This window comes from Beta vulgaris, chromosome 8, assembly GCF_026745355.1.
Source record: "Beta vulgaris subsp. vulgaris cultivar EL10 chromosome 8, EL10.2, whole genome shotgun sequence".
NCBI lineage: Eukaryota > Viridiplantae > Streptophyta > Magnoliopsida > Caryophyllales > Amaranthaceae > Beta > Beta vulgaris.
Genome location: NC_079209.1, coordinates 46,112,971 through 46,128,201, shown reverse-complemented (window position 1 = coordinate 46,128,201; position 15,231 = coordinate 46,112,971). Strand labels below are relative to the sequence as shown.

The following is a 15,231-nucleotide window of genomic DNA, read 5'->3' as shown; positions in this document are numbered from 1 at the left end:
TTCTCCCATCTCTCCTCCAAACCTAAAAATCCTATTTCTCTATGTTCAGCCGCTGCTCTTTCATCTCCTCAAAAAAAAAAAAAAAGTCGCTGCTTCTTCCTTCCTTTCTCTGTCCTTGCCGGAATTCGGACGCCACCACCACGGCACCACACTTCCTCCCTTTTTCGATGCTCTTTCTCTCTCATCTCTCTCATGATCCTCGCTGAATCGACGCTCTTCGTCGTCGTCGTCGTTCGTTGTCGTCGGTCCTCGATCTTCGTTCGTAGTTCGTTGTCGTCAGTGCACCAACACCCTCTCGTCTTCGCCGTCGTTAAGCTACGATTTTCCGAAGTCGAAGCTCCTGTCAAGTTCTCTAATTTCATTATAATTCTTGAATTAATGATTTTCGATTTTTATTTTTGTAGTTGTTTTTGTTAGATCTATCAAATGTATAATGCTGTGAATTTTTCCTTGAATTATTATTGTAATTACTCATTTCAGTCATGTTTCTCTTTGATGAATTAGTTTATATATTCTTAATTTATTTCAATTTATGAACATTTTTTTGTTCCTTACTTTTAACTACATTCACTTGATTCAGATTGTTGTAGTTTTATGATGAATCAATTTGGTATAATAGAGACATCAATTTTTTTTGTTGTGAGTAATTTTTTGTTAATGGTTGTTGTTGAATTTGAAGCATGGGAGATGTTCCTGATTCTTTGTCAACTTCATTCCTCTTCTCAGAATGTATTTAATGTAATGTATTCCATTGTTTCTCGAATGCTGAAGAATTGCAAACTTAGCTTAAGATTCTTATGGCTACTTTTGCAATACTGGTGTTAGAATGCCATATTGCTCCCACCATTCTCCAGTATTAAGTAATATTGTCGGTTTGATTAGCTATTGTCATTTATTTTAAATGTCAAATTAAAACAAGAGAGTAATGTACATAAATAATTCAAAAATAAATGAAAATAAAAATATAAACCAATATATGATATTGAAAGTGTAACCCTCAAATAGTCAAATTAAATGTAATTTAATTTTTTATTTAATTAATTATTAATGTAGGCAAATTTATAAATTAACATATTTAAATGATTTTGTAGATATAAAAAAATAATTGAATTTTAATAATATCTTGTTGATTACGGTCGGGTTCGGGTTTGAAAGCAGGTCTGTCTGAACAGGTCAGGATATAATCTTGTCAGGTGCCGGTCAGGTCTGGGTAATCCCAGGTCAGGTTTCGGTCAGGTCTGGGGACTGCCCCTCACAGGTCGAACCAGGTTCAAGTCAGGTCAGAATCAGGTTGACCCAGCGGTCAGATCTGTTTCTGACACCACTAGCTTTACCTCTTGTAAGCAAATGGATCCTTGCGTGAAGCCATTGGACAAATCCCCTGTCATATAGAGGTTTCTTAAACAGTATGATGATCAACGATACAATATCATAATACCTGCATTTAAATGATAGAGGTTTATATGTTTTTTTAAGAGTATGGTGATCCACGATACTATATTAGAATACTTGCAAATAAATTATAAAGGTTTCTTTGATATTGATGATCAACAACTATTATATAATAATAATGCTTTATTGCGTGCACATGGATCAGGAAATTTATGTCACACTCATGGATTACGATTTTCCTCGAGTCCCTTGCTTTAAGCAATTCAACAAACCCCACATGGCCCATAGGCCAATATAAAGGATCATAAGCGTGGCAGATAAGCAATTATATTCTAGGTTAGTAAGAAGTCAAGTCCATTAAATTAAACTAATTGTGGATCTAGATACATTATTTAGTAGATTTAAATTGAAAATTATCAATTTTGGTAGGTTCAAACATTTAATTTTAGAGTAATATGTCAAAATTTTCTTAAAATTTATAAAGAGAATTTACAAAATATTCATCATAACTCATGTGGAGTCAATTGATCCAATTATTTCTTTATACTACCTCCTCCCCTGCTAGCAGATTATACTTTCGCCTAGATCTATGTATCTATTTGATTTAACTATATTTATAAGGTCCCTTAAAAATAAGAGACAATATAAGATTTTTTTTATCCCTAAGTAAAGGCGTAATTGTAGGCTTGTTTTATTGCTCACGCAGGATTAACGCGTATTTGACTACCTCATTTTAAAGGTTTTAGTTTTAAAAATATTGTGAAATAGAAGTCGCCAACAAGTATTTAAAAGGAAGACTAATAAACTGAATTAGATTTTGGGAAACCATAATGAGAACGTAGGGACTTACCCAATGTAGATTTCTTCGTCATGACTTCATGATTGGTCAATGAACCAAAAATAGAGTTTGGGAATGAGGGTTGAAACATGATAATGAATCAAATTCCCATTGTTATCCTTTGCTTAATATGATTCATGTCTATAATTATGCAAATAAGTACGCAAGAAATATGTACAAGTAATATAAAAATTAAACTACGTTGGTTCTTAAAACAAATAAGACTAATTTTTGGTTATTGGTTATTTAAGCAATCAAAATTACTCAAAACCTATTCGGTTGTCAAAATTATCTAAATTTAATATTGGAACATTTATTTACGTCTTTGATTAGAAATAATAAACTTGTCTGGTAATGAAAGCGATAAACATATAGCATGCATATGAACTATATAATATGTATAGAAAATAGAAACATTAAAGGTTAGAATTACAAGACGGCGTGAATCTTTTCTGATTTACATCGTGAAAGTAGATTGTTAGCAAAGAATTAAATTGAAGTTGATAATCAATAATTATACCTTTATCGCTTGAGTCTTGTGTAACATAACGATCCATAAGAAGTTAATAAAAGTGTTTGATTGTGTTTTTGAGAGTTTTATATGGAGAGATTTTCTTAGTGGAAGCGTATGAAAATTTGTATGGAAAGTATAGGTAAAACAGAAGAAACTGGATAAGTTTTGAGGATGTGTGGCGCGCATCATGACGTACTAAGTGCATCCGCTTTTGTGCTTCTGAATTTGGCTGATTGTATAGATGTTGAACTTGTGCAATGTTAGCTCACCAGACGCATTCAATTGCGCGAAGCGCATATGCAAATTTAGCTTGGTTTTGTTTTTTTGTCATGTCTTACTTTTAAAGATTCTTTTTATCCTCATTAAATGTAATCTTTTGGATTCAAGAAATCATTTATCTTAAGGAATAAAAATCTGATTTTCATAATATCTTTGTACTTGGAAAATATTTTCAAAATATAAATAACTATCAGGAATAACTAAAATTTATTTAAAATGAATTAATTATCAGGAACAATAAATTGGTCTTTTCGAAGTAGGGTTTAGAAATGCAATTATTTATCATGAAAAATTAATTTGGCTTCTAAAACTAGGTTTGGAATAAGTACATATATAGACTTTATGTTCATAAAACGGTTTTAGGCTTAGCTTGTTGGTGCTCTTCTTTTGGATTGTACCAATCAAGATGACGATATGCTTCATAATTGGGTGCTAAATAGGGAGACACAATTATGTGTCTATAGAAACCTCCACTTTGACTAAGGTTCGTGAAATCGAAAGTGATCAAAGTAGTCTATGTTAGGACGGCCAACAATTCTAAATATTGTGCAGTCTAGAATTGGTCTATATATAGCCAATTTCTGCAAAACAAAGTTAGTATGCAAGATGATAACTACAAGCTATTTATTTAGCCTATAAGAGAAGATATTAGGAGCTAGGTGCAAACAACTGAGATTACAATGCACATGATGATGCAATGATGCAAACATAGACTCTCTAAGGATGCATGAGACACTATGCAAGGTCGGAGTTATACAAAGCTACGATAACTAGATATACTCTATGTAAGGTTAGGGTATGCGAAGCTAGAAGAGATAGACAAAGACGCTATGCAAGGTCAGGATCATCAAAGGTAAAAAGATCCCGATTGATATAATTAATCTTTGACAACTGTTTTATTATATATCGGGTTCCACCAGTGGCGTATCCAGGAATTACGGGATGGGGGTACGGATGAGAAAAATTCAAATAAAACAAAATACAATACTTGAGTTAAGTTATGACTAAAAATTCAAATCAAAATACAATGCCAATATCAATTAATGATTCAAATTACAACTAATTTAAAACGACAAAAATACATAAGTTTCCTAAGTTACTTATCACACGTTGCTAAGCACTACTAACAAATTCGGTTATTAACATCCTTACTAATAATTCGCTACTAACAAATGAAACCAGCTAGATAGAAATTAAGAACATAATATGTGCAATGGGGTTTTCTAACTAGTTTCCCGAAGAGAGAGAAAATGAAGAGCTACCTCTTAATTTCATAATTCACAATTGCACAACATATTAATTCTGAATTCATATCAAAATGAGAAATCTATCATTTATAAATTATCAGAAATTATAAAAAAATGTAAAAAACAAAAAGTGGGGCTTACACTGTGGCGTTCAACTGTTCAAGATTGAGTTATGCTTTTTAGTTCTTACTGGCTACTGCCGTTCGACGGTTCGAGTATGGCCGGCGGTGGCGGGTGGCGCCTCGTGGGCTCGTGGCGACAACAACCGACAACGTCTATAAGTTGGCTCCGGCACCGGCTGCAAAAAGGCGACAACAACCGACAACGTCTACAAGTCGGCTCACGAAAAAGAAAAAGAAAGAAAGAAAAAATCCGGCAGCCCTAATACTGCTCCGGCAGGCGAAAAAAAAGAAAGAGAGAGAAAAGAAAAAAGAGCGTGCTTTTAGACTGACCAGAGGAGAGAGAAAGAAGGAGTAGCATTAGGGAGAATAGGGACGCGTGCGGCGTGAGTGAGAGATTAATGAGCGTGCTTTTGTCAGTTTTGAGCCCGCTTTTTTTTTTTTTTTTTTTTGCTTTTATTTCCTTCACATTTTTTTTTTGAAAATGGGGGTACAGCTGTACCCACTGTACCCCCAGTAGATCCGCCCCTGGGTTCCACAATAAGTGAGATCGGCCACATATTACAACTCTTTGGAAGTTTTATTTGGAGGAAGCACCACATATATAGAAAGCCTCACTTTGGGAAAGCTTTCTTGAATTAGGCACTCTAAGACTAAATAAGAAGATAGTTGTCTTCAATTGAGCATTCAGAGGAGCATTCAAAGTTCTTTTTATTTGCGAGTTAATGTAGGCAAAGTCGCATAATAGTGACCATGGAAGTATCGTAGAGTCATTGAGGGACAAGACTTTGGAGTGGAAAATTAAAAGGTTTATGATGTGGCTATGATCAAACTCGAGTCTATGCTGGCATCTTGAAAAAACATGCTTCTGAATTCTATAAAGTTAAATCATTTGACCTTGATTAATTTTGTTTTATTGACGCAATCGGACCTCGAGATGAGGATTCCTACGTATCCTTACATAATCAGACCATTCGTAGTTCTTGAAGTGATTATTTTTGGTATTGCAAAGTTTGAAGGCTACTTAATGGAGCTTTGAGTTTGAAAGGATTATTTAGTAAGAGGTTAATAAAGTCAATGGCTTAATGAATTTTTTTGTTGTTGCTTGAAGATGGTTTTATGGATTTAATGGCGTTTTTGAATAATGGAGGGAGAGATAAATGATAGGTGTGTCGCTCACCTAATAAAAATAAATAACCCTTATAATAATGTAGTAGGGTAAGTCATGATCGATCCAACATAGAGAAAGTTGTTTTATGATTAGGCTATTGATAATGGTAAGACTACAGAAAATAAATATCAAGAATGGTATAATCAACTATACTAATGAATATATATATATATATATAAGAATCTAGAGTTAAGTATCCCAAGTTGAATGAATCAATATAATAATTATTCCTACCCTAAACTAATCAATTAAATGTTCACAAAGAAAGGCGACCTTATAAAATATCATAAACCTCTCTCAATTATCTATGGCTTCCCTAATATGCAATAAAGCCTACTCCTGTAGAATTTCATATCCTTAATTGAAAATATTCAAATTCGTCAAAACCCAACTCCCGTTGTTATCAAGATAATGGAATGATAACAATACTAGTTACCCCCAATCTAGTACTGGAATATGCATAATCAATTAAGCAATTAATTTGGGAATTTAAAAGTATAATCATGAATTAATTCATACTAGGGTTCAAATTAACCATAGATTATAGAACTACGAAATCATAATTGAAATAAATAAATAAACCTAGACAAGAATATTAAAACATCATAATAGAAAGCAAGGACAAAAGAAGAAGAAAAGAAATACTTGAATTAATGGAAGAAAGGTAGAGTCTTGAAGAATAGTGGAGATCTACAAGTTTCTATCTCTAACTTATGGATTAAAATATTCTCTTAATCCTCATTAATTAAATATTATCTTTTGGATTCAAATATCAGTTTATGTTAAGACATGCAAATCTGATTTTCATGATATCTTTATATTTTGAAAATATTTATCAATATATACTTAATTATCAATAATTAATTAATTAAGAATAATTAATATTTATATACAATGCAATTAATTATCATAAATAATCAATTAGGACTTCAAAATTGGGATTGGAATCAATATATAGACTTTATGTTTATAAAACGATTTTGAGTTTTGTTCGTTGGATTGTTGTTCTTTCGAACGATATATATTATATATATTTCATCATTACATGTAAATGAGAAAAGATGATATTGTATACATACTACAATAATCCGCACATGGCTCCGCCTAGGTAGAAACGTGATATGAAGTTACTGGGTTATGGACACAACTCCACCTTAGACAATGACAACGGTGATTGCATCTTTACCGTACCATTGACCAAGTACTCAAAGATGAGTTTTGACCTAGATATATGACCTCGTATTAGAGATGGCCAACATTACGGGCCCATCCAGCTTAGCCCATCTCTTGGGTCGTGTGGATGGATCTCGCAAATAGCCCAGTCTAGCCCAACTCAAATTGTGAAATTGGTGGCCGTGGGTCAGATTTTTTGAGCCAACCCACGAAAACCCGCTACCAAGACCGCCCAGTCCGGTCCAGGAAATTGGTCAAGCCCGGCCCATGAACCGGACCAGCCTAACCCCAGTAATATTCAACCAAATATGTATATATATATATAATATATATTATATATATATATTAAATTATATTATATATATATATATATATATTAATCAAATTGTATATATTTTAATAAAATTTCATATATTATAATTCAATCAAATTCAAAAACAATGAAATGATTCATTAATATTAATAATTGTATAAAATTTATATAATTTTAAAGGTTTTATATAACAATATAAATGATTCCAATGATTAATAATTTTGAAGAAAAAAAAAGTCATACTGGTCCGCTAGTTCAATAGGTCCACGAACCGTCAGATCTGCTTTTTCGAACCGTTAAAATGAGTAACATAGCGAGGTGGTCAAGATTTTTCAGCTCCTAGACCAGCTTGTCAAAACTGTGAATTTCACAGTCCAGTACTAGGCTTTAAAATCTCAACACAGCCCAGTAGGGCCCGCAGACCACCAACCCAACCTGCACCGGCTATTTCTAGCTACCTCGTGTCCTGTGTGTTTTAATAAGAAATCATATTTTTAAGATTTTGCATACTTTGTGCCGGCCCCACAACCCATAGACCCAGTACTGACGTAAGCACAATGGGTCGTCCACTCAACTACTCCATACGAGAGTCCAGATTCTATGGCCCCACCCCAGATGCATTGCTGTCTATATAAACTACGTACCGACTTTGTTTGCATGATATGGTACTAACTACTAAGCAGTAAAAAGTTAAGAACCATGGAAACAGTGCATATTATTTGTGCTGCTTTTTTTATAGTCTTTACACATATAGCATTTTATTTCATCAACAAACTTTGGTTAAAGCCAAAGAGGCTGGAGAATTTCTTGAGAAAGCATGGATTTCAGGGCAATCCATACCGTTCAATTCATGGAGATCTCTCGGAGATCACTCGTCTCACTCGATCTGCACTTTCCAAGCCCATATCATCCCTCTCTCATGATATTGTTCCTCGCATCATGCCTTTTGTTCATGAAACCATCCAACAATATGGTATTTTTTCATCTCATCATATTTACCCATCTTAATCTTTTGTTGTCCAGCATTTTTTCTTTGTACATGCATGTAGACATGTAGCTTCTTTATATTAAAACATTTGTGTATTTTCTTGACTTCATAGTTTATATATACAATCAGATTTTAATGATCTTTAAAATACTACTCCCTCCGTCTTTTATTAGTTTACCCCTTTTTTTTGCACAAAGTTTTAGGAGAAATAGTATTTTGGGGGCATACAAAGAGAGAGAAAAAATTATTTATACTCCCTCCGTTTCAAAATATAAGTCGTTTAAGATTTTTGCACATAGATTAAGAATTTAGTTAATTTTAGTTAGATTTGCATGGGTAATAAGAATTGACATTAAATATTATATTGATAATACCAAATAACCTATAAGCTTATCTTGATAATATAAAATTGCATTTAATCTTACATTGGTATTGTAGAATGCCTTATATTTTGAAACAAATTCTTCTAGCTAAAATGCCTTATAATTTGAAACAGAGGGAGTACTTAAAGTTGAATATATGTGATGAAAAGTTTGTGGTCACATTCCAAAAACAGCAAAAAAAAAAAGAAAGGGGTAAACTAATAAGGGACACCCTTAAAAAAAATACAGGTAAACTAATAGAGGACGGAGGAAGTACAATTTATTCAAAAATCACAGTAGTTATTATGCAGAGAGCAAGATATTCCATTGCATCCAAACAAAAAGTGCAAGTAATAATTTTCACAAATGAGTAGAAACCAAAAATATCAACAGTAACACCTAAAGCAAAAAATATCCCCCTACAATCATGGTAAAGGAGTAAGGTAAAGCCAAATGAATATTGACAAAATTATTCGCACACTGTTGCGCCCTTGCGGAAGATCAACTATGGGAATTTCAGATTAAGGCATAATAAACTTTTTTTTACATCAGGAAAGTCTGCAAGATTTTGAATAGGTTATGTCTAAGGTCAAAGTATGGTTTGACTGTCTACCGCCCTTTAAATAGAGTGTTGGATATTATTTATAAATCTATTATATTATAGAAAGGGAAGCGGAGGAAAATGGTATCCCCATTTTGAAAATGGTAAATTATTCTCAATGATCTACTCCATCAGTTCCAAAATATAGTTCTCATTTCCATTTTGGGTGTCGCAAAATATAGTTCTCATTTTCATATTTAGTACCACATTTTTCCGTAATTTGTCTAGAAAAACCGTGTCCCATCATTTATTTTCTTTTTGAAATTTGTTTTTCCTTTGTTTATTCAACCAAAATGTTACAATTAATGCTCTTTCACCAATTTCTCCACTCTCTCTCTCGTAAAATCATCTTTTCCTATACAACATTTATTTAAATAAACAAAAAATCTTTACTATCCCACTTAGATTTTACTTGCATAAATTACCGTGAAAAATGAGAAATGGGAACTATATTTTGGGACGGAGGGAGTAATAAATTGAAAAAAGTTATAAAAAAATTTAAGAACAACTTATCATTCTAAACGAATTAAAAATGGTATATGTATTAAATATTCCAACAAAAAAAATGGGCAATATATTTTGACATGTACTTGGCGTTCTAAATAATTTAAAAATGCTCTATGCATCAGATATTTCAGTAAACAAATATATGGACAAAATATTTTGACCCTTTTTTTTTATAAGAGAAATACGATATACATGACGTGCATATAAAAAGTATGAAACACCCACTACTTTTGATACTTTTTCATTCAGTCAAACCAACTCATTATGTTTATTATTTTTGTACAAAATTCAGTCACAAAAAATTAATACTTCATCCGTTCCGAATCAAATGCAACAAATACACTTTTTCATATCTCGAGTCATTATTTCGATCACAAATATCTATAATTACATATAAGTATACATTATAAAAATTACATTTTATAAAAGTACGTCACAAAACGAATCTAACAAGATATCACTTGACTATGTTTTTCATTATGTATAAATTACAAATCTAAGTCAAAGTGAAAAATGTGAATAATGAAAAAGCGCATTTGATGCATTTTTTATTCGGAATGGAAGAAGCATTAAAAATCATTCACAACCTCTGCTAGTTTTTTCATTAGCGAATTAATATATGTAAATTCATCTAAGTCTTTATTATTCATATTTTGAGTGTAATCATAAATATAATACGGATAAAATATATATAAAAGAATGACAACTTTTCAAATTAACAAACCCATTAATGTTGGTACATTGCTAAACAAGAAATAAGAAAAGTTGTTTGGATGCAAAACTCTAATTTTGATAAATTTGGGGAAGGGTAGAGCAGATATAATGACAATATGCCCAAAATTTGTCTAAAACTAATATCCCCACCAACAAGAATGCACAACAATATATATATTTTGTGTCATTTCCTTATTGGATTTCTTTACCCAATCAATTATCAGCTATTTGAAAACAAACAATTTTTTGGTAATTGACTTTTTAATAAGCTAAAAAGCCAATTTTTTTCATCCAAAAATAAATTTGAAATGTAAACCTAAAGAAAGAACACTAATTCATTGAAATATAATATTTTAAGTTCAGATAACCATAAACTATAAAACCGTTGGGTTTTATCAAAGATCCATCTCTAATCTTTCTTTCTAAGAGCAACAAGAATTACTTGATCAAATCACCAGAACGAAATCTATTAAAGAGAAGATAAAACACAATGTAACTGGTAAAGAGAAAAAAGACGGTTCTTATTGATTGAATGTTATAGTAGGTAACACAGAAGATGGTAACTAGAATATATCCACTGAAATTAGTGGAGAAGTCAAATAAGTTAAGTAAAAGTTATTATTGGTTCCGAAATATAAGCGATCCTGTTTTGTTGATAGTTATACAAGAATAATATGTACAAATCGTGATCAAAATTCTTAGTAAAAGTGAAATGAATAGTGACTATAATGTAGAAAGAATAGATCAATTAATAAAAATTGTTACATGCATGCAGGGCTGAAGTCTTTTATATGGTACGGTAGAAGGCCAAGAATCAACGTCACCAAGCCAGAACACATAAGGGAGATATTCACCAAATATGAGGTGTACCACAAGGAGTGCCCGACGGGGAGTGGAACTTTTGGCCTAGTAATGCGAGAGGGTCAAAATTGGGTCAAAATTAGACGAATTCTTAATCCTGCTTTTCATGTCGAGAAGTTAAAGGTAAACATTATTTCATTGGCAGTGTAAAGGCTTTAATCATATTGTGAAAGATGCAACTAATGAAGCGAAAATAATAAACAATTAACATAAGAAATTAATGTGGTTCACTAATAATGGGTTAACATTCACAAGCAGAGGAGAAACAATTTTATTAGGTTTAGGAGAGAGTACATATTATAGAATATGTAGGTATAAATTAATTATAGGATTTATATAGTATCCTACTAATTAACCTAAAACAAATGAGCCTAAATGTGAAATTAAAAAAAGACTCGATATATTAAATAGTATATATCGAAAAGTTCGGGGGGGGGGGGTTCCCCTTACCCCTACCAAAGCGTTTCACCCATGGACCTTGTGCTTGGTTAATCCAAGCATCAGATAATTAATTTAAAGCATAGTTCAACAAATCTATACTCTGAAATTAGGGGGCTCACCACTTTTTCACATCGGTAGTCTTCTAATAAAACGTGTACTTTTAATTTAAAAGTAGGGGCAATCCAAGCCCAATATTAAGAAGAGAGCAGACCACCTTTCTAAACATAGCTTAATCTATTTAGTGATCATTTTAATCTATCTAGTGACCTATTTAATCTATTCAGTAATCACATTGTTTAATTCATTTAATGAGTGATTTAACTCATTTAGTGACTAGTTTAATCCATTCCGTAAGACTGTTAAGCTATTTTTAAAAATTGTTTGTTGTAATTGAAAATTCAAAGGGAAATAAAGGAAGGAGAGAAGAGAAGAGAAGAGACGAGGTGACTAGCATGGTGCAAGATACCTAGAAATAGTGTTGGGTTAGAGAGAAATAAAATGGACTTGTTAGGAGAATGTAGGTTTAGGTTCTCTAATTTTATGTTAAAATTAGACAATTTATTATAATAATTTGTGTTTTCACATTTTCCTCGTATTTTATGTCATATCGATTGGCCTTTTAATGATAGAGGTGTTGGTGCAATTTAGATTTTTTTAAAGAATTATATATTCTAATGGAACTAGAATCTATTTATACATCTATAGAAAGGAGAACTCTTTGTAGAGCACGCAAATAATGAGGATGTCATAATTAAAGTTTGATTTTAGAAAAAACAAACTTTAGAGTTTGCTCTACACTAAACCAAGGAAATGATTAACTTAAGTGATAAAAGCTTTACAATTCAAAAATTCTAATTCGTGTACTATTATTGTTAGTTTGAGAGGTAATTATAAGTGGGATCCATTTATAATAAATTAATAATTTTAAATTGACGGTCATAAACATTATACTAGTACAATATTTTTTATCAAGTAATTAAACAATATTTAATTGGATAGGATCTTGTTATCTTACTTAATAACAATTGCAAACTTTTATATTATTAAAATTAGGATTTCTTAAGGAATAATTAAACAATATTTAGTCAGATTGTGTCTAAGTCTTAGTTTTGAAACAATCTCTGATGTTGTTTAATATCTTAACCCATGGAACGCACAATTTCTTAAAGTTACAGTGCACTTCATACAAATTTCGGTTCCCAATTTATAGTAGAGAATATTTTATTCCATACTAGAATATATAAATTTTTGTCTATTAGTCTTATAAATATAGAACTCCTCCATCTTATAATATACTTATCTCTTATTTATTTTAATTTATAAAATCGTACTTTTTTTTTTGTGAATCTTTTACATTCCAAATGATGCTTTAGTGATTCTGATTTCTTTTCCGCACTTAATTCCAAGTCCAAGTTCCAATGAAGATATTTTAGATTGTTTCATTATACTCCACCAATTGATGTATTAATTCTCTCTTACCACGCTTCACCCTTTTGGCTTTTTGTAGAACATGGTGCCAATAATGCAATTAAGTTGCGAGACAATGTTAAAAAAATGGGAAGAAATGGTGGCAGAAAAAGGATCGTCCGAAATTGATGTGTGGTCTTCTTTAAGTAGTATGTCAGCTGATGTAATTGCTAGAGCAGCGTTTGGAATTTTACGAAGAGGGAAAACGACTATTTAAGCTCCAAGATCAACATGTAATAATCACCTTTCAAGTGCTACGTTCTGTTACTAATTACATTCCAGGATGGAGGTATGATCAACAATACTCGAATTATAACGCCCCTTCTTTAGTACTCATGGAGTCGTGGTACCCCCGCCCCAAAAGATCAAAACTTCATTCATTTCTTTTAAGTTTTGAGCACAAAGTATCTAAAAGAGTAATTTTATATTGGAAAGATGCAAATAATACAATGAATGGGAATAATAAAAATGGTTGGAACGATAAAAGTTTGAGGCAAGGAAAAAGTGTGATTAAAATACTCCATTTGATCTTTATTAGTTTACCTTTTTTTTTACACAGAATTTTAGGAGAAATAATATTGTGGATCATAACCATTAGGGATTCAATATTGTTAAATAGGGTGTGCAAAAATGATTTAGGGTCTGTTCTCTTCGCCATAAAACAACTGAAATGAACTGAACTGAACTGATTGGAGCTGAACTGAACTGAATTGAACTGAACTGAATTGAATTAAATTAAATTAAATTGAATTAAATTGAATGTAATAAATATATAAATAATATTTAAACAATAATAATATGAATGTTAAATAATAATTATAATGATAAGTAATAATAATGAATAATAATAGTATTTTGGATATTTTTAAATGATAGTTATAAATATATAATATTAATAATCATAAATTAATAATAATAATTATGATAATAATGATAAATAATAATAATTATTTTATATTATTTGTATTAATATATCAATACTTGATGATGATATATAATAGCAATAATATCTAAGAAGTAAATTAATATTATTATTTTAATAATTAAATTTAATACTATAATAATATTTAGTAATAAAAATAATGATTGGGTTGGACCGCGAAAATTACATCATAAACCGTCTTGACGCGATTTGATTGGTTTATGGGCTAAAAAAACGTGGGTTTATTTGTGCTTTGACCTAAACCATGTTCCTCCTAATAATAATAGTAATAATAATGAGTAAAGCTATAATAAACAAAATAATATATAGAAACAACAACAACAACAACAACAATAATAATAATAATAATAATAATAATAATAATAATGATATAAAAATAAATAATAATAATAATAGTAATTAGTAAAATAAATTTTACCAACATAATAATAATATTTAACAAAATGGTTATAAAAGAATGGAGCTGAAGTGAACCGAACTAAAATGAACTGAAGTGAACTGAACTGATTGGAGCTGAACTGAACTGAACTGATTGGAGTTGAACTGAACTGAAAATAAGTTGGGGAGAACACGCCCTTACTTTTACTCTTACATATCACTATTCATTTCACTTCAGTTCAGTTCAATTCAATTCAGTTCAGTTCAGTTCAGATCAGTTCAGTTTAGTTCAACTCTTGACAATACTTTTACTCTTACATATCACTATTCATTTCAGTTCAGTTCAGTTCAGTTCAATTCAGTTCTGTTTAGTTCAATTCAGATCAGTTCAGTTCAGTTCAGTTCAGCTGTTTTATGCCGAAGAGAACAGACCCTTAGAGTACGAAACCCTTAAATAAATTCTAATAGGGTGATGATAGTTTTTTGAGAAATAATAATTATTTCTAAATAACTGTCCTTACGCTTATTTATACGAAGAATCAGATGGCCTACTAGATCAAGTTTTTCCTTCTTTGTTTTTCTTAACTATGGAGAAATGAGAATGGTCTTTTGTTGTTTTATCGTTTTGTATAATAGGGTATTTAGAGCGTTAATTAGCGTGATTATCCGAAATCAAACAAGTAGCTAGTAAGATATGTCAAGCTGAAAATGTATGTCGTAATAATTTGCAGGTACATTCCAACAAAGATGAACCGAAAGATGATCAAGGTTGAGCGTGAAATCCGAGAAATAGTCAAGAATTTGATAGGCAAAAGGAAAGAATCACTAAAAAAAGGTAAGTACGAGTACAAAGATGATTTACTAGGAATAATGTTGGAGTCAAATGAAAAAGAGATTGAAGAGCATGGAAGTGGGATGACAAT

General features: G+C 31.2%; 1 protein-coding gene across 1 annotated transcript in view; it reads left to right on the top strand.

The window, feature by feature from the left end:
• Positions 1–7,711: 7,711 nt before the first annotated feature.
• LOC104884341 (cytochrome P450 CYP72A219) overlaps positions 7,712–15,231 on the top strand; it is an 8,642-nt gene continuing 1,122 nt past the window's right edge. The window contains 5 exon segments of the mRNA XM_010668978.3: positions 7,712–8,019; positions 10,994–11,202; positions 13,028–13,176; positions 13,178–13,276; positions 15,040–15,231. The exon segment at positions 15,040–15,231 is cut by the window's right edge and continues 190 nt beyond it. Of these exon segments, the coding sequence (XP_010667280.2) occupies positions 7,746–8,019; positions 10,994–11,202; positions 13,028–13,176; positions 13,178–13,276; positions 15,040–15,231 (923 nt within the window). The 5' untranslated portion in view covers positions 7,712–7,745.